Source organism: Aulonocara sp. 'chitande type north' Nkhata Bay, linkage group LG23 (assembly GCF_057382095.1).
Source record: "Aulonocara sp. 'chitande type north' Nkhata Bay isolate Kocher_YH1m ecotype deep benthic linkage group LG23, A_spYH_male_GT1.1, whole genome shotgun sequence".
In the NCBI taxonomy this organism is placed as follows: Eukaryota; Metazoa; Chordata; class Actinopteri; order Cichliformes; family Cichlidae; genus Aulonocara; species Aulonocara sp. 'chitande type north' Nkhata Bay.
Window position 1 is genome coordinate 9590428 of NC_141365.1, and position 20399 is coordinate 9610826.

The following is a 20399-nucleotide window of genomic DNA, read 5'->3' on the forward strand; positions in this document are numbered from 1 at the left end:
TCAACTGACCACGGCACACCTGCACCAGGGTAAACCTCCGCCTACCGTAGTCCTGCTTTACAGGTGAAAATAGAGCAACAGGACCGCTGAGTCTTTGACTTTATTTCCTGCTGTGTTTTACTTGCATCTATTTGAAAGAGTGAGTGTAAACACAAAAAATATTTTATTTTATGTGCTGGAATGTGTAGAAAATAGGTTTAAATGTTAAACTAATTTATTCAAGTCAGAGAATGTTGCATATAATTAAATTTTTGCTTGATGCATAAAGTTAAAAGATTAAAACTGATAAAACAAGTTAAAAAAAGAGACTTTTCCATTTGATTACATTTTGTATGATGGATTATGTAGAAAAAGTAGAATTGGGCTGAAAGACCTATCGCTTTATCACCTCTTCAGGTTGTAAATCGTGTTTTTAAAAAGTAACTAAGTAATTAATTACTTTTGAAAATAAGTAATCAGTAAAGTAACGGGATAACTTTTTTGTGGAAGTAATCAGTAATTAGTTACTGATTACTTTTTTCAAGTAACTTGACCAACACTGCCTACAACTCATATTTTCTGATGGGTCTGGTTTTCACATAGCAAACAGTCTTAGGCTCATAAAATGGACAGTCTTCTTCTTTCTTTCTTTCTTTCTTTCTTTCTTTCTTTCTTTCTTTCTTTCTTTTTTTTTTTTTTTTTAATTTTTACTACTTTTTTTTTTCTTTTTTACTAAAATGACCAAGAGGTATGGCAGTCATGATAAGAGCTGGTCAATTTCCTTAAATTAAAAGCGCTTCAATTTCGCTTTTCTCCTTATCTTAATAAACATAAGACAAATTTCCTGTACAAGAAAGGGAGATAATGCCATCCTATAATTCTTTGGCAGCTTTGTCATAATTTTTTTGTTACTGGCAGGATATTCTTAAATAAATCAATCTCCATGTCTTTTCTCTAATGCCACGGCATTTGTTACTGAGGTTAAGTAATGGTGTATAGCAAAAGATGCAGGATGTTAATTTTTCTTTAGGCTTTCCAACCTTACTTCAAGAGTATCACATATATTATTAAAGAGAAAAAGGATCACAAACTCAGAGTAATGACATTATCCAATAAAAACAAATGCACTTATAAAAACAAGAGTGATTATTTGATAACAGAAGATATTGTTTCCCCCCTTTATGTGATATTTTGGGACTCGTTAAGAACAATCTCATCCCCAGTATCAGAAGGCTGACAGCTCATTTCAGAAAACAAACGGATTTTTCCGTTTGTGCCCGTATTTGTGTTCTGATATTAGTCTGGGTACCCTGTGTTTAATAAGAGGGGCTATTTGCATAGCTAAGTCAGTAGTAATTTTAGATAATTACGTAATTTCTTCGCGAAATAAAGGGATGGGAGGGATAATATGGTAATTCACACTGGACATTGGCCTCTGAGTCACGGAACTTGTTGCTTTGTGTAAATATCTGCTGGCTGGCTTATTGCGATATCCTGTTGCATAAAGCTCAGATCGTTTCATCTCAGCCTGCTTCATGCGCCTGGAGCACTTCAGCTTTTGATTGCAGACATGAGCCTTTGATCAGCTGTTGGGTGGGCAAAAAAAAAGCAAATCGTCCAAAATAGCAAACATCGTCTGAAAAAGGCCGGAATTTGTTTTGTTTTCAAAATAAAAGTTTAAGAATTCGTCACATCTGTTGGAAAACATACAAGAAGGACGTTTTATAGAGAATTTTATATTTTAATCCGACAGCCAACAATAATATTGTTATGTCTTAAAGGGGGTGTTAAACGGGGCAATTGTTTTAAATGCCTTGTTATTTAGGTTGCTCATTAAGCTGCATGCTGGCTGTCATTTTTATATTTTCTGCCGACGGCAGAACATCAAATGTAACTTGTCACATTAAATGTGCATCTTGAAAACAGATTTAGAAAACACCGATGCGCCTTGTTCGTCTTGAAACCTTACAGGACTGGTTTTATTTTGAAAAACATCCGGATTAAGTACTTTATCTCACATCTGGTCAGTACTGACGTTGTTAACAAAACCAACGGTGCGCTCCGCAGTATCAGCACATCCAGCATCAGCTGAGATTGTAGATGACAGAGTCCAGAAAGGAGAGAGGACCCAGAGGAACAATAATCATTATTAGTATTACTATTACAGAGTGTTCTTAACTCGTGTCTGTAGCTCGGAGACTTATTCTAGTGTTTTAAGAAATGGAAGATTTGGGAAAAGTCTTCAACGATTCACAGGTCTTCGTGTTTAACTTGTCTTCATGAAGTGGAGCGGGACGTTTAGGCGCGTTTTTGGACTTCTCCGGTGTTTCTGTGCGTGCGATGAAAAAACCCTACAATGATTTTGGCAGTCAATTAATTATGGGCGCGCACATCCTGGAGTCCAACTCCAGCGGCAACTTGACGCCTGCGGTGTCGGAAGCTGGGGCTGTCCTGCCGGGCTACCTGGTGGTGATCTTATCGGTACTTATGGTGACTCTGGTTGTCGTTGTTGTGGCAGGGAACGCACTGGTCATCATGGCTTTTATTGTGGACAAAACCCTGAGAAATCAAAGCAACTACTTCTTTTTGAACCTTGCTATATCCGATTTTCTAGTGGGTAAGTTCTCCTTCTTTGTCACTTTATCCGTTCGTGTTGTCTGAGTCCATTCTTATGAATGAAACCCTTTTTTTGCGCGCGCCCCAAGCACATTGTAATTTTCCCACACTGTAATTAGCGTCTAACTATTGATTAGCGGCGAGTTCATGATGACCTTTACAACCCTTTTGCGTTATTCACATGTTAAATTACAACGGACTACTCCGCGTAATTGTGGCATGCCTCCGTTTTATTGAAGAGCACTCACGTCCCTCTTATAGTGAAAGCTCCTCTTATCTACAGCTTTAGTTAAATTATACCCTTGTCATTAATGAAAGAGACATATTAGATTGTTCTTGTTCGTACAATGTCACAGGTTTCCTGGAACTGCGTCTTTTCGCTAATTTTCTGCCGCATGTAATGCATCTTACACCCAGAAACTGTGAAGGTATGGGAAAGTGTGAATATTGATGCTGGTGAATCACCAATGTGATGTGTGTTTTGTGTGTGTGTGTGTGTGTGTGTGTGTGTGTGTGTGTGTGTGTGTGTGTGTGTGTGTGTGTGTGTGTGTGTGTGTTCCAGGTGCCTTTTGCATCCCGGTGTACATCCCCTATAACCTGACCGGCAGGTGGATGCTGGGCAAAGGGCTCTGCAAAGTGTGGCTGGTCATGGATTACCTCCTTTGCTCAGCCTCTGTCTTCAACATTGTCCTTATTAGTTATGATCGCTTCCTGTCAGTCACAAGAGCGGTAAGTACAGTCTGTGTGGTAATGAGGCGCTCATTACCACACACACATACACACACGCTCATCAAGTTCACATAGGCGACCACATTTAGGTCCAAAATGTGTTACTCCCTGAAATAGCTTGTAGTGTGCTTAGAATCATTTGTATTCACAGCTTCGTTCTTTCACCAGGGTATTGCTGTCAAGTGAGTGCTTTGTTCATCAGCTTAGCCAAAATATTATCAGTGCAAAAATTAGCCCTGGCTCAACAGTCAAATAAACTATATATTCCATCACACAGCTCAGTTTTCTCATCACTTTTCAGATTTATCCTGTGAAAACAGCTGCAGAATGTCTTCTCTGGATCTCCAGGGGGTTAATTAACAGTCAATATGTCACAGTGATGTCACTGGGGTCATCATGGTTTTGTGATTGGGTTTTTGTTTTTTTAGGTTTTTTTCAGGGGGTGTAAGTCAAGTCAAGTCAAGTCAAGTTTATTTATAGAGCACATTTAAAAACAACCAAGGCTGACCAAAGTGCTGTACAGTAAATACAGATAAAAATACAATAGAACACAATTTTGTAATAACACCTCGCTGATAAAAATAAAATAAAAATATATAAAACAAATAAATTAAACCTTTCTAAAAGCCAATGAAAAGAGGTGAGTTTTAAGAGCGGTTTTTGGAGAGTCTGACGTGAGGAGGTAAACTGTTCCACAGTCTGGGTGCAGCCACAGCAAACGCCCTCTCTCCCTTTGTCTTTAATTTATACCTGGGAACATCTAAAAGCATCAGGTCGGCTGACCTCAAAGATCTCCTGGGGCGATAAGTACTAAGGAGTTCTGACAGGTAAGAAGGTGCAGTGCCATTTAAAACCTTAAAAGCCAGCAATAAGATTTTAAAATCAATCCTAAAGGCAACTGGGAGCCAGTGGAGAGAGCAGAGAACCGGAGTGATGTGGTCTCTTTTTTTTGAACCGGTCAACAGGCGAGCGGCAGCGTTCTGCACCAGTTGAAGGCGATGTAGACAGGAACGATCTAGGCCAGCATAGAGGGAATTGCAGTAGTCTAGCCGTGAAGTAATAAAAGCATGGACCACTCTTTCTAGATCGTTCCTGCAAAGGTAAGACTTGACTTTGGCTAAAATCCGCAAATGATAAAAAGATCCCTTAACTACAGAGCTGATTTGTTTATCAAGTTTAAAAGCATTGTCAAAAATAACACCAAGACTCTTAATGGAAGAAGTGCAATCGGAGGTTAGGGGTCCCAAAAAGTCAAGAGAGAAGTTGGGATCTTTAGGAAGCCCAAACACAATGACTTCAGTTTTGCTTTCATTAAGGTGTAAGAAGTTAAGAGTCATCCAAGTCTTAATGTCAGACAAGCAGGAGAGTAGCGGCTGCAAAGAAACATTGCAGTTCAACCTCAGAGGGAGGTAGATCTGAATATCATCGGCAAAGATGTGGAAGGACACATTATGTTTACGGAGCACATCGCCCAGAGGGAGCAAGTACAGAATAAACAACAGGGGGCCTAGTATGGACCCCTGAGGTACGCCACAGGTTAAAGGAGCTCTGGGAGATGACAGTTCACCAAGGTGAACAGAAAAACTCCTATTATTCAAATAGGACTGGAAAAACTTTAAGACAGTGCCCTTTAAACCGACACAATGTTGAAGGCGGGATAGCAGTATGTTGTGATCAACAGTGTCGAAGGCTGCTGTCAGGTCCAGGGTTACTAAGACAGCAGCACAACCAGAGTCAACAGTTAAAAGCAAATCATTAAAAACTCTCAGAAGGGCGGTTTCTATGCTATGCCGAGCTCTAAAACCAGACTGGAACTTCTCATAGAGATTGTTATTGTCAAGAAATAGCTGGAGCTGCGTGAGGGCGGCTCGTTCCAGTACTTTAGACAGAAAAGGGAGGTTGGAAATGGGCCTATAGTTAGAGAGTAGGGATGGATCTAGATTAGGCTTTTTAAGGAGAGGTTGAACAACAGCGTGCTTGAAGGGTGTTGGAAAACAACCAGAACTGAGGCAGGCATTGATCAGGACCAGAAGGAAAGGTCCGACTGAGTCCAGAACCTGCTTCAGAAGCCGAGAGGGGATAGCATCGGTGGAACAGTTGGTAGTCTTAACCTTGCAGACTATTTCATGCAGCTGAGAGAGAGAGATTGGTTCGAACTGATTAAAGGCAGAATGGCACAAAGACAAAACACAGGGATTGGAAGGTGAAGATGGAATGACAGACTGCAGGGAGGAAATCTTGTTTACAAAGAACTGTAAGAAGCAGGGTGAGTCAGAGATGTGTTAGCGTGCATGAGTAGGCACTAATGCTCAATCTTAAAGCTAGAAATAAAGGGAAAGTTCACCCTAAAATCAAATTTTTACAGCCTGTTGTGACAGTTACGTTGGTATGAGCCGCTCAGTTTTGGTGATAGTAGCTATACAGAATCTGCCTTCTGTTGGAAAACAATGGAACTAAATGTGTAATTAAAAATATTATTAAAAATCAGTGACCAAAAAACCCACAAACATTGTGAGCAGTTTTATTGTTAGCTAAACGAAGCCTTGTTTTGCTGCTCATCATATCATGTTGTGTTATATTCAAGTGAAGGCAGGCAACTCTATAGGGATATCATACCAGTCTAGATGAATACAGGCAACTAACTAGTGAACTGTTCCTTTAACTCTTTCTCAATTAAAGACAACACATAAAGATAACATTTGACGACTAAATGAAGAGATTTGATACTTCAGTATTTGTCATTAAAGTGTGGTTTGACGAATATTCGAACAGTTTCTGGATTTTTCAAACTCACTCACTTCTGATGCAAACACAGTCATTTTAATCTAAGCAGGCTTGAAATATGACAAAAACCTCTTAAGTATATTTCACTGTCTGCTGCTTTGATCTTTGATCATTCTTTTCAGTTTTTGGCAGTTTTTTCAGTTTTTCCCTACATTTTGTACAAGATGAGTAATTCTTCTGTTGCTCTAAAAGAGTCATTGACTTTAATCATGGGGGGAAAATAGCCAGTATTAGATATAAAAGCAAAAGAAATATTTGTAAAACCTAAATATTTCAATGTGAATATTTGTATCCTCTTGCAGTCTCTTATTTTTAATTTATTAAAACTGTTAACTTTCTGTCAACTGATACGAGATTTACAAAAAAGAAAATCTGGCTGATGATTGGTTCGACTGCCTATTGGTCAGTTTCTTCACATTCAGCCTGTAGGGTGCAGTATTTCTTTAATTTACAGTGGAAATAGGGAGTCTTGTGCTTTTGTAGTGAACACTTGAAACTGGGGCCATAATTATTTATGAGCATCTTGTATTGGATCTGTTTCACTACTGATTTTTTTTCCAGTTGCTCTTGAACCACAGACATGCTGGCAGCTTCACTTGACATATATCCAGCTGTTGAATCTGCAGAGAGACATTCTGATTGTGTGAGAAAAAGAAAAGATTGAGAAAACAACAACAACACCAAAGGGGAGAGCAGCAGATAGAGAAGCCCTGCAAAATGATAGCATTTAGACCGAGAGGAGGTGAAGTGAAAATGGAGTGAAAGCAAAGAGAATAAGCGACGGTGAGGGAGGGGTAGATCGGGAGAAACCAGATGTCTCTTTCATACTAGTGTTGCATCAGTGAATGTGGCTGTCAGCCTGACATTCCCCTTCTCTCTTTGGCTTCGGAGACACACCGTGGTATAAAAACTCCATGAGTGGGTTTTATTTACAGCATCTCTCTCCTGCTCCAAAGCCGCACAATGCAACAAGGGGTTCATTTGGGGAAGATACTCTGAGCAGCTGTGGGTGTTTGAAATGTAACGTGCAGTGTTATTATGATGCAGAGTTTCTGTTCACGGCACATCACTGTGAGTCATACTTGTGCCTCTCTTTTGACACAGGTTAAATACAGAGCTCAGAGGAACATGACCCACCAGGCTGTTTTCAAGATGGTGGCGGTGTGGGTGCTGGCCTTCCTCCTTTACGGCCCTGCCATCATCTTCTGGGAAACGATCGTCGGCTACAGCATTGTCCCGGCCCACGAGTGCTATGCTGAGTTTTATTTCACCTGGTACTTCCTGCTGAGTGCGTCTACCTTTGAGTTCTTCACCCCGTTTGTGTCGGTGGCCTTTTTCAACCTCAGCATCTATCTCAACATCCATCGCAGGAATAAGAGTGGGGCTGCCTGTGCTGAAGACAATGCCAAGCCTCAGAAGAACAATGAGAAGCATAAAGATGGAGCCGGCTGGTCCGTGTTTTTTGTCAAGACTCGGAAGGTAATGTCAAGCGAGCCTGTTGCGATCTCTGCGGTCATCGAAGATGACGACATCTTGTCTCCCTCCTCCAGCGGGGAGCCTAACGCCAGTCAGATATTAATGCAGCGAGAGAAGTTCTCTCCGCACAGAAAAAACTCCAGGTTGTTTCAGCACACGGCCTCCTGCATGGTGCCTGGCCGTAGGACACCGGGATCTCGGCTTTCCAGAGACAAAAAGATTGCTAAATCTTTAGCCATTATAGTCTGCATTTTTGGGATATGCTGGGCTCCGTACACTCTACTGATGATTATCCGTGCCGCCTGTAGCGGTAAATGTGTGGCGAACTACTGGTACGAGATTACCTTCTGGCTTCTGTGGCTGAACTCTGCCATCAACCCGTTCTTGTACCCTGTGTGCCACAGCAGCTTTCGAAGGGCTTTCTCAAAGATACTGTGCCCTAAAAGACAATCAGTTCAACCACAGATTGAAGTTCAGTCTTGTTAGATGAACTCAAATGAACTTGCATATTTTATGAATGGAGTAAATGTTGCTGAACACTGTAAAAAATCCATTTGATGTTCTTCTATAAAAAAAAAAAGGCCAGTTTTCAAAAATTAGGTAAATGTTTGCATTTAAATGAGGATTGTAACATACCTGACAGCAATACGATGACACAACACAGCTGAAAATAGCACAACATAATATTCTTATGGGCAGAACAATAGACTCTTGTAGTACCATTGGATAAATCTGCCCACGATTAAACCACCTCTCAAAGCCAGTTTCAGATTTTTCTAATGTTGTTCTTGTTCATTTTAAAACCTTCACACATTCCCTCTAAGAAGGCTGCAGAAGGCTGTGAAATGATGGCATATGCAGTCTTAAAGAAGGTAATTACCATAATTTAGTCTAAGATATCACACATATATGAGAACTACTGATCACCAGGTTGTTAAATTGTGTTCTGTCTGAATGGAAGCACGACGCAGACAGAAATGACATCTTCACCCAGCATCCAATTTCATAGCGGCCACCGTGAGAACATTTCAACTTCTATTTAGATGAAGCTGATGTGAAGCAAGAACTCAATGGTCTTTTGATGGTTTCAGAATATATCTGCACATGAAACCCTTTCATGTTACAGTTTCAAATATACAGCTGCAAGTTTGACTTTATGCTCATGCCCCTAAAAACTATACAATGCAAATCATGCAGCGATAGACTCACAAATGCAGAGTCCTCCATGTTTAAAGCACTAGAAAAGAAGACAAGAGTGTGCTTACTGACCAATGAGTGTACTTTTATCAAAGTAATTCTAAATATTTTATAGTTTTAATCTTATGGCAAGGAAATCTACCTGACATCTGTCAAAATGTTAAGAAAATGTCAAAGCAAAATGTGAAGCACAATGAAAAGAGAGCTGATTTAAAACTTATGTACAATAAGATCAATGTCAGGCCAGATGGCTGAGTTAATTATTTATTTCAAGGCTCGACTGGTTTACCTAAAGCTGTTTTCACACATGCAGTGCAGTCTTGAATTTTTGCCGAAAGGTACATGCAAGGATTTGCTTGTAAGACTCAGTGGAACATTAAACAGTTTTTCCTTGATGCAAAGCCTGCGTGATGTCTGACTGAGCTCATGTGCGAGCAGAAAAACGAATCGTCCAGCGAATTCATGATTCAGGGAATCATCGTGTTCTGCCTCCCTCTCGCTGAACCCAGACAGCTCGCCTGCCTTAACCAAACAAAGTATTTCCAGGAGTGAGAAAGAGTCTGACTGTCTCCTGTTGTGTTCTACAAAGGAGAAAGAACACTTTTGAATAATAATATGACCTGATTCTCCCAACATAGTGCAGACATGTGAAAACCGCATATTTGATTACTTTGTGTATTGGTTATGAATCTGTGCAGCTGTAAGTCAGATGAAAAAAATAAAATAAAATAAAAGAAGACTGCCAACAGGCTTTTTTCCACTGTATGTTATTGGTAAAATCTGGAGGAGTAGTTACATCTATAACCTACTTTGTTGTCAAGGGTTAGATGTGAACACTGCTTTTCTTCTGGTCTCTTACTGTTTTTCTTTTTTCCCCACATCAGCTTTGATATGAAACCTTTCTTTCATTCATCCAGAGTCTGTCTCTGGAGACAAAACATCCATCTCTCAGTTCCTGCAGCCCAAGTCACTCTTTTTATTTTTCAAAGAAAAGCCATCATCACTCCTGAGGGAAAAGTAAACTTTCTGGTGTCCAACTGAGACAACTTGTTCAGTCATGAGACTATTTTTCTCTTTTAATGGAGTCTTGCTATTTTGTCCACTCGGCACCTCTGTTTATTTCCTTCCATCTTTCTTCTTTTCTTTAATTCTCTCTGCTTTTTTCCTAAACAGGTCTGTAGGGTCAAACATATATTCCTTAACTAGTTGCTGAAAATTTCTGTCTGTCATTTGTTGAAATCAGTCACAATGAAGGTGCAACACCGAAAACCTTGCTGCAATTGCTTCGATTGCTAGCATATCACCATAGCCGACGGGGGTTTCCATGTAAAACATGGACTTACCTGCAACACTCACCAAATGCAAAAAAACTCCAGGCGACCAAGCCAATCTGCCAAAGACCACAGCAATTGGCATGGTTTTTGGTGTATTCAATTCAATTCAATTTTATTTATATAACGCCAAATCACAACAAAAGTCGCCTCAAGGCGCTTCATAGATACAGAGAAAAACCCAACAATCATATGACCGCCTATGAGCAAGCACTTTGGTGACAGTGGGAAGGAAAAACTCCCTTTTAACAGGAAGAAACCTCCGGCAGAACCAGGCTCAGGGAGGGGCGGGGCCATCTGCTGCTACCGGTTGGGGTGAGAGAAGGAAGACAGGATAAAAGACATGCTGTGGAAGAGAGACAGAGGTTAATAACAGATATGATTCAATGCAGAGAGGTCTATTAACACATAGTGAGTGAGAAAGGTGACTGGAAAGGAAAAACTCAATGCATCGTGGGAATCCCCGGCAGCCTACGTCTATTGCAGCATAACTAAGGGAGGATTGAGGGTCACCTGGTCCAGCCCTAACTATATGCTTTAGCAAAAAGGAAAGTTTTAAGCCTAATCTTGAAAGTAGAGATAGTGTCTGTCTCCCGAATCCAAACTGGAAGCTGGTTCCATAGAAGAGGGGCCTGAAAACTGAAGGCTCTCCCTCCCATTCTACTTTTAAATACTCTAGGAACAACAAGTAGGACCCTCTTTGCAATGGATTTCACCTGGCAACAGCCAGGAACCTCCAGAAACCACTTGCCAGCTGGTTGGGGAATGCTCATTTTTCCTTTACCACTGGGGGTTGCCAGATAGTGACGGCCACATTTTCCCCGACCAACTAGAGGTTGCCAGGGAATCATCGACCTTCTCTAGGCCTGAGGCGTTATATAGAGAAATTAGTGCTTGAATAGCTGGCATCTGTCAGTCAGCTTAGAATGATTTTTATTTTCTAGCAATAATAATAATAATAATAATAATAATAATAATAATAATAATAATCTTTATTTATAAAGCACACTAAAAACCAAGGGTATACCAAGGTACTTGACAAAATAAGATAAGATAGGAAAAAGAAGATGGGAGGGAAAAGAGTAAGAGAACATATGTATATCATAATACATAAAAGTAGTTAACAACGCATAACGGATAAAAATGTATCATCCATCCATCTTCATCCGCTTTGTCCGGGGCCGGGTCGCGGGGGCAGCAGCCTAAGCAAAGAGGCCCAGACCTCCCTCTCCCCAGCCACCTCCTCCAGCTTATCCGGGGGAATACCAAGGCGTTCCCAGGCCAGCCGAGAGATATAATCTCTCCAGCGTGTCCTGGGTCTGCCCCGGGGCCTCCTCCCGGTGGGACATGCCTGGAACACCTCACCCAGGAGGCGCCCAGGGGGCATCCTTGTCAGATGCCCGAACCACCTCAGCTGGCTCCTTTCGATGTGGAGCAGCAGCTGCTCTACTCTGAGCCCCTCCCGGATGGCCGAACTTCTCACCCTATCTCTAAGGGAGAGGCCAGCCACCCTTCGGAGGAAGCTCATTTCTGCCGCTTGTATCCGCGATCTCGTTCTTTCGGTCACTACCCACAGCTCGTGGCCATAGGTGAGGGTAGGGACGTAGATCGACCGGTAAATTGAGAGCTTCGCTTTTACACTCAGCTCCCTCTTCACCACGACGGACCGGTGCAGCGTCCGCATTACTGCAGCTGCAGCCCCAATCCGTCTGTCGATCTCCGGCTCCCTTCTCCCATCACTCGCGAACAAGACCCCGAGATACTTGAACTCCTCCACTTGTGGCAGGAACTCATCCCCGACCCGGAGTGGGCACTCCACCCTTTTCCGGCTGAGAACCATGGCCTCAGATTTGGAGGTGCTGATCCTCATTCCCGCTGCTTCACACTCGGCTGCGAACCGTTCCAGTGCGAGCTGGAGGCCCTCACCCGATGAAGCCAACAGAACCACATCATCTGCAAAAATCAGAGATGAGATTCTGAGGCCACCAAAGCGAAAGCCCTCCGCCACTTGGCTGCGCCTAGAAATCCTGTCCATAAAAATTATGAACAGAACCGGAGACAAAGGGCAGCCCTGGCGAAGCCCATCACCCACCGGGAACGAGTCCGACTTATTGCCGGCAATGCGAACCAAGCTCTTGCAACGGTTGTATAGGGATCGAATGGCCCGTAGCAATGGGCCAGACACCCCATATTCCCGCAACACCTCCCACAGGACACCCCGAGGGACACGGTCGAATGCCTTCTCCAAGTCCACAAAACACATGTAGACTGGTTGGGCAAACTCCCATGCACCCTCAAGTATCCTGGAGAGGATAAAGAGCTGGTCCAGTGTTCCGCGACCAGGACGAAAACCGCATTGTTCCTCCTGTATCCGAGGTTCGACTAACGGACGAACTCTCCTTTCCAGCACCCTGGCATAGACTTTCCCAGGGAGGCTGAGGAGTGTGATCCCCCTGTAGTTGGAACACACCCTCCGGTCCCCTTTCTTAAAGATGGGGACCACCACCCCGGTCTGCCAGTCCACAGGTACTGCCCCTGATCTCCACGCAACATTGCAGAGGCGTGTCAACCAGGACAGCCCTACAACGTCCAGAGCCTTCAGGAACTCGGGGCGGACCTCATCAACACCAGGGGCTCTGCCACCAAGGAGTTGTTTAACTGCCTCAGTGACCTCGCCCCCGGAAATTGGCGGGTCATTCCCCTCATCCCCAGACTCTGCTTCCTCCTCGGAAGACGTGTCAGTGGGATTAAGGAGGTCCTCGAAGTATTCCTTCCACCGCCTGACAATTTTCTCAGTCGACGTCAGCAGCGCTCCGCCAGCACTATACACAGTGCAGGTAGAGCACCGCTTTCCCCTCCTGAGACGTCTGACGGTTTGCCAGAATCTCTTCGTATCAACGCACACCAAATATTAGCTAGGTGGAAAAGCAAGATTAAATAAACAAGTCTTTAACCATGATTTAAACAATGGCATAGAGTCAGACGCCCGGATAGCAACAGGAAGATTATTCCATAAGACTATGGAAAAAACAGAACAGTGAGTTCTTCTCTTAGTTTGTGCTCAAAATTGTAATTCTGCACACAAAGCCTAGTGAATGAGGGCTGCGAATTCCATCACTTAACTGAAAGTCACCACTTAACACTAAATCCCTTATTTATGATTTCAGGTAGTCACTCCATTGACCTAACCTGACTACTGAAATTACTCTCATAAAACTATAGTTATTATTTGTACATTTTGTACTGAAGTATAATGGATTAAGCTGGAACCTTCAGAGCCTCTGTTTTCTGTTTCAGACTGAATGGTGCCAAGTGCCTCTTGGTACTTCCAGAAATGTCATACTACTTCTCTGAGTGTTTCACGATTGGTTAAAGGTTTATAATTGTTTCTGGCTCCTGTGAGATGGGATATGGTATGACAGATGTTAGCTGGTGTGAATGGGTGAAAAGCATTCTTGTCTTTTTATGTTGCTGGTAGCTGTTGTCTGTGTTTGATTCACACCTGCCAAAAAAAAGAAAAAAAACTTTGCAGGAAAAAAGTGAGTTTTCTGTTTTGAAGATTGCTGTCAAGCTCTCATTTTATCTAGCAGCAAACACACAGTGTATGACAGAAGTGGCATTGACTTAAAAAATTTTCACCACAGATGAACATGATCAAAATATATCCAGAAAACTCTCTGGGGGCTGTCAGAAAAATAAAGGAAGTAACAGTATCGCTTTCCCCTGTGGGAATAACATGGGACATTTTACTTAGGAGGAAAGACCCTTGGAGACTGTTTAGCCTTGAGGATACACACAGAATTTATTGCACTGAAAGAAGAATCTTTGGATGATGCTGTTTTGTATCTTTCTGCCGTGCCTTATCGGCAACAACAAATTTAATTTGATGTCCAAAAGGTCACACGAAAGTCATAGCCCTACAGAAGCAGCTGTATAAATCATACAGTTTGTTGCCGTTCTGCAACATCTCAGTTAAACTCTGGAACAGCTCATATGATTAAACTTCCTGTCTCTGCATCTTGTTTTGAATACAGCCCAAAGCATTAAGTGGCTTTAAAAAAAAGACCCTGCAGAAAAAAAAGCTGTTTCCTCTGGGGCAAACTGGATAAATAGATTGTGGTGGTGTGTTTTCCCACTGACCCTATTTAATAATAGTCATTTAAATGCAATGGTTACTGTGGGTGCATGGATACACATTTTGTGCCTGTGAAAACCACAGCTCAAGAGTGAAAATGCTTTTGCTAAACAGATCCAAAAAATCTGAGACCCATGAGGCACGACTGTCATCTGTGTGTCTCAGAATTCAAGAATAGAAACGGACTAGTCGAGGAGTACAAGAGACTTTTTCCCCTCGGCCAAAAACAGGAGTCAATTTGGAAGCATTTCATAAAAGGTCAGTCGAGAATGAGATGAATTGGCAGTGGTTTAGGTGACTTGCACAGAGACGCAGGTGGACTTGCAAATAGAAACCAAATTGCTCAGTGCCAGTGTTGACATCGTTTCTATGCGCTGTGGGAAGCCCAAGAACCAATGAAACAGCCTTTCAAAAAGAAAAATTGGAAGCAGTTTCCATCCTTCTGGTTCATGTTGGGGTTGCTCTGGGATTCAAATATGGTGGCGGTAATTGTTAGTGAAACACATATCTGGTGAACAAAACAGATGAGATCCTTGGGGCTGAAGACAGAATGCAGACCCCTTCTTTTTTGTTCGTTTTGCTTTTGTTTGAGAGAAATGTGAGACGTGGGAGTGAAAAAACGGTGGCTGCTGTTAACCGGACAACATATGTTTGGTGGATGATAAGCTTCATGCAAAACCAAGTCGTTTAAAGAATGTAAAAGAAACACGTCCTTTGAGTGTATTTCACTGACTCTGAATGCAGCCTCTAGCTGAGCTCGCTCTTTTGATTTCAAGTCACTATGAATATTTACAGTTAGAGCTGAGGAGTCTGTCCTGAAAGAACTGGTGGCTTATAGAAGCTACATTTGATGCTCTGTTGTCCAAGAAAGCGATTTAAAAATCAATTTAATTCAGGATATGAACACTGGCTGCAAGGAGATGATTTTCCATTAGTTTTTTACTGTATAGAGTACACTCTACCACAGTGAAGCCTGCCTGACGCTGATGATGCTGATGACTCCTTAACGGGACTCACACAACATGGAATAATTGTTTATGGTGAAGATGTGGATAAAAGCATCCAGCGGCTCATGCTCATTGAGATCAATGGAAAAACAAGCATTTACTCTGCCAGAGCTCTTAATTAACCCACATGCCCTACACATGATAATTGCTTTCAGGGAAACAATCTACAGATGGCTTTCACCACAAGAGGTCTATCAGCTATGCCTTAATTTCAGCACTGCATTAATATGTATCTGTTATGTTGCTAATTGCTGCCAGCCACTTGTCTATAGGATCAGCACTGTTGCTTTAAACTAAAATAAAACTTTAAAAACAGGTTCCTAAAAATCTGGTGGTATATGCATTCACAATGTTTACATGAAATAACCACCAGTGACCAATCATCCAATCACAGTTGCAGAAATCAGCAGTCCAAAAGCTTGGCAGAGAAGGTATGTTTTTAGAAAAATAGTTACAGCTGATGCTTGTCTGAGGTCACTTGGGAGGTCCTTGCAGAATTTTGGTGCAACAACAGCAAAGGTACAACCCTCTTTTGAAATAATCTTTGAACCTGGGATGATAAGGAGTGGTTTAGAAGCACTTTATGCTGGATTCTGTAATGCACCAGAGTCAGTATAAGGCTAACTCTGGAGTATTTTGACCTCTCCAATTTTCCCCTGAATTAGTAATCAGCATTTTATACAAATTTTAAACCGACAAGAGATGATGATGATCGAGTATACACTGCATTGCATGGTTACATTTTAGATACAACAAAGGCGTGCATAACCGGATTATAATCCAGATCTAAAGGTGTAAAAAACTTTTTTAGGACATTATTCAAAGCTGGAAGTAAGATTATAATTTGGGATTTTAGAAAATCCCAAATGTTTTAAGGAACCTTGTAGAGCAGATTTACCAGTTGCATGGCTTTTCCTTGTCTGCTGTAATTAGTGACATCTTGTCAGCCTGAGGGGCAGCCAGTGAAAGGACACAGACAGGAAATGTCCCGCTTGTCCTCTTGTTGACACTGGGCAGTTTCATGGAAAAAAACTGTCACAGGTCATGAGCCTTTTCTTAACAACATTTTCATTCATATTCCCACAACATTTAAACAAGACTCTGTAGGTATGCCGGGCAGTTAAAGCACTATCCTTTAGGAAAACGAAGGTCAACATGGAAATGTAAAAAACTGCAGTTTTTATAGTGACCACATGAAGCACCAAAGTCTAAAAAAGTGATATCTGTAAGAAGTGGACTTCATTGATTTAAAATGACCAGCAGGATTTTGCCTTCCACCTTTCTTCTCCATGGGGAGCTTCCTCTACCTGTAACCTGGATCTTATACTCAAGTGCTTCTACGATTACTGTGGCAGTTTTAGTTATGAGCTCACTGGCAGTGGGAATCCAGTGTTCACATTTGCATTTCCTCTGATGAGACTCAGGGCCACAATCTTCATCTTCACCTTAGTAGATATATCTGTCATTGCTGGTGGCTGGATATCGTCTAAAATTGTTACACACACACACACACACACACACACACACACACACACACACACACACACACACACACACACACACACACACACGGGAAACAAGAATCGGTTCTTGTAGAAAACTGTTTTCTAGTAGTCCAGTTTCTTGTTAGTCTGCCTGCCTATCAGTCTTGCTTATCTGTTTGTGTGTTGGAGGAGGAAAATAGTGAAATGGGAAACTGCATCCAGGACAGAAACAATTGCATTATGCTGCTAACACAACTTTGGTTCTTTGCAAGCATCTGCCAAGACAGCATGCTAACGCTATGCTAGCCAATAACCCAGAGTGAAAACTGAGTGAATGTCACCACAGCAGCCAGACCCTGAAGTTTAACAGGTAACATGCAGCCTCCCTTTCTACCTGTTCACGTATCTAAAGCAGAATCACTGTGGTGACCACTTTTTTTCGTCTTTGCTTTGTGCGGCCAGCTTTGTGTTCTACTAAGAGAAAGATCTTAGCCGTGTGTCCACATTAGGGATTTGTGTTGGTGTGCAGGGTTGTAGCCTCAGGTTTATATTGTTAAATGGTGCCTGTGAGAGTGTGTTTCAGCTATTTTACAGAGTAACATGAAAGTAATGTAATGAGTAGTATAATTAATTATAATGAATCAATTTAGTTAGTGTTCTGTGTAATAATGTCTTTTTTGAGTAACATCTCCAACACCGATCACAAAAAAAAAAGAAAAAAAAAAAGAAGGAAATACCTCAACAAACATGCACTTGCATTTTCATGCATTTGATCCACAACATGCAATTAATTTGCATGAATGTAATTTCTTTATTGCTGCTTAGCAGTGTTGGTGACTCTCGAAACGGAGCCAATGAGAACCCAGTGACAATCAATAAGCGAACTGATAAGGAACTGAATCGATAAGTGATATCAATAATGGAATCAGAATTGCTCAATTCTTATCTGTTCCCATCCTTAATCACATAATGTTACAAAGATATTCTATTTGATTTAGGTCAGGTGACCACGGGGACCAGTCAATGGTATGAATTTCCTCATCCTTCAAGAACTACCTGCAAACTCTTGCCACATGAGGCCGGCCATTCCTGTACACCCGGAAGAACCCAGGTCCCACTGCACCAGTACAGGGTCGGAAAATGTGTCCGAGGATTTCATCCCAATACCTAGTGGCAAGTGCCGTTACCCTAGCCTGTAGATATCAATGTGTCTCTTCATGAATATGGCTGTGTCATGCTGCCTGTTAAAAAGCAAACAAAAAAACCCTCATAGTTTTGATGCTTTCAGTGAGAATCTATAATGAAAATAAGGTACAACCATTAAATGAGATGGTGTGTCCAAACCTTTGACAGGTATACATATATATTGAATGAGGCAACAAGTTGTTTGCTTAGAAAAAAAAAAAGGGTTAAAATACGATGTTTACCACGTTTCAAAGCTCTGCTTTTTAGGTTGCTTAGGTCACGAGTCTCAGAAAAGTGTAATCTTAGAAAAATATGTTGTACAGACTAGAGATGGCACGATACCACTTTTTTATGTCCGATACCGATACCGATATCATAAATTTGGATATCTGCCGATACCGATATGAATCCGATATAGTGTTTTTTAATCAACAAAACTGTTTTTTAAATATCTTGCTGCATTTTGTATAAGTTCATACTCAAGTTTAAAACAACAACTACACTAAAGCTATTCTGTTATACCTGTATGAAAAAAAAATATTTCATAGTTCAGCAATACTGATCAATCTAATAAACTTAAACCTACACCATCCTCCCTATTCTGGTATTTTAAAGAGTACTTAGCATAAATATTAAGCAACCTAACTAATAGGGTTCCAACTCCCAGCAACAACAAAAATAAATAAATAAAAAATAGGGAACCACCCCTCACGCTCCACCTCATGATGCTTAATCAACGTAATCAACCTTAATTTGATGCAGTGTGAAAAAAAATACACAGAAATCAATTATTTTTCAAGAAATATTAAATAGATTCAACATCTTTCTTCAACAAAATTGCAGACTGCACAGATGGTACCTTCCCAAAGGAAAAAGTACTATAGCTTACTAGGGTATATTAGACTTAACAGTTACTATATACAATAATGGACTTCTATACATTTTACATCAGATTAAAACTTTGGGTGTAAGATTCAGATAAATATTAAATAATTAAAAGCTCGACATTTTAAATGAGAATAAGAAAGAAAAGTATGTCTTTGTGCCCTCTTTTCCCTGTTAATGCCCTATCGGCCCCCCTGGCTAAACTTTGCTAGATCCGCCCCTGCCAGCTACATAGAAAAAGATCCTGGAGTAGAAAGTAATAATAAATAAATTCTAACAACAGCTGATCAAGCTTAAACGTGCTGCTGTTGTTCAGCCGCTGGTTTCCTCTGTCTGGTGCAAAGTGGGCCAAAAGCAAACAAGAGACACGGACTCGCGACAGAAAAGCCGATCAGCTGATTATTAAGCAGTTTCATGATTGAAGTAGCAGCCGGAGAGCGAGAGGCAGTCGCTCGTTAAGCTTAACGCAGGAATGCTTTACAAACATTCAGAGATGGACTTACACACTTGCTTTACTTCTCTCGGGGATAACTTTGTCGGAGATGAAATGCGGGGTTGCTAGCGAAGCTCCACATGCTATCCAGACCACTGACAGGTCCTGCATGCCACAGCCGCTCTATCACGTGATGCATACTGCTCCGACGTGCTAACGTTCTGAGGTGAGTTACAGCGTGTTGCAAGTTTTGTGAGGTGCTTTCGTGATATTTAATGGATCGGATTACATTTTTTATTTTTCTCCGATATCCGATCCAGTAATTTAGGTCAGTATCGGACCGATACCGATACGTAATATCGGATCGGTCCATCTCTAGTACAGGCACACAGCATACTTCCATTAGTATTTCAAAGTCCGTTAGGTTCTGTGTCATGCTGGGTGTCAAAAAACAAACAAAAAAAGAAATTACCCTTCTGTGTACTCAAACGGGTACACGGAAAGATTAGATAAGCAGATTAAAGGTTTTTGGCACAACTTAACCTACTTCAAGGTGCAGGTAGGAGAGGATAAAATTTTAATAAGTCTGAACTCTGGCATTTCTTGTAGTAACTTTATTAGCTGACTGACTATTGATTTTGGCTTTTGGCCTTCACTGTGGTTAAAAAAAGCCCAACCCAAAACCAAAACAGAGAAGAAAAAAAGTTTAAAAAAATCCACATTCATGTCAGCAAATGATGCACCTATAAGAATGGGTTGAGTGCATGGACATGCCATGTGGCTTCAGGAAAAACAACGTCCTTGGAAATGGGGAATGCTGAATATAAAAGATGATAAACTAAATAACTTATTTAGTAAATCAACAGGAGAAATGAACTTAAGAGATGGTATTTCCCCCATTTGTACTGGGCTACAAGCTGACATTAGTCAGTAAAACAATAAATTTGTTCTGAATCTTTGAGCTTTATGAAATGCATCATTTCGAGACTGTTTCAGAGTTTGCAATGAGACCCGGTCTGGACCTTCAGTTAGGCCAGCTAATGCAGAGTAATTGTTGCCTTTTAAATTCAAACCATTTCCAGTTAGATGATCTTTTCTGGTGATTAAATAGAATTTGCAAAGGAAAGGCACTGTCTAAGAGAATAAAAAGCATTATTT

General features: G+C 41.3%; 1 protein-coding gene across 1 annotated transcript; it reads left to right on the top strand.

The window, feature by feature from the left end:
- Positions 1-709: 709 nt before the first annotated feature.
- On the top strand, positions 710-9529 carry LOC147301204 (histamine H3 receptor). The gene is made up of 3 exons (XM_086283277.1): positions 710-2596; positions 3158-3324; positions 7213-9529. The coding sequence occupies exons 1-3, from the start codon at positions 2320-2322 to the stop codon at positions 8068-8070; spliced, it is 1302 nt and encodes a 433-aa protein (XP_086139403.1). The 5' UTR covers positions 710-2319; the 3' UTR covers positions 8071-9529.
- Positions 9530-20399: the final 10870 nt, after the last annotated feature.

Excerpts from the sequence above, each read along its gene's own strand:
- LOC147301204 (XM_086283277.1), top strand. The coding sequence starts at position 2,320 with ATGAAAAAACCCTACAATGATTTTGGCAGTCAATTAATTATGGGCGCG. Across the intron at positions 2,597-3,157 it reads TATATCCGATTTTCTAGTGG|GTGCCTTTTGCATCCCGGTG; the intron begins GTAAGTTCTCCT and ends TGTGTGTTCCAG. Across the intron at positions 3,325-7,212 it reads TCCTGTCAGTCACAAGAGCG|GTTAAATACAGAGCTCAGAG; the intron begins GTAAGTACAGTC and ends CTTTTGACACAG.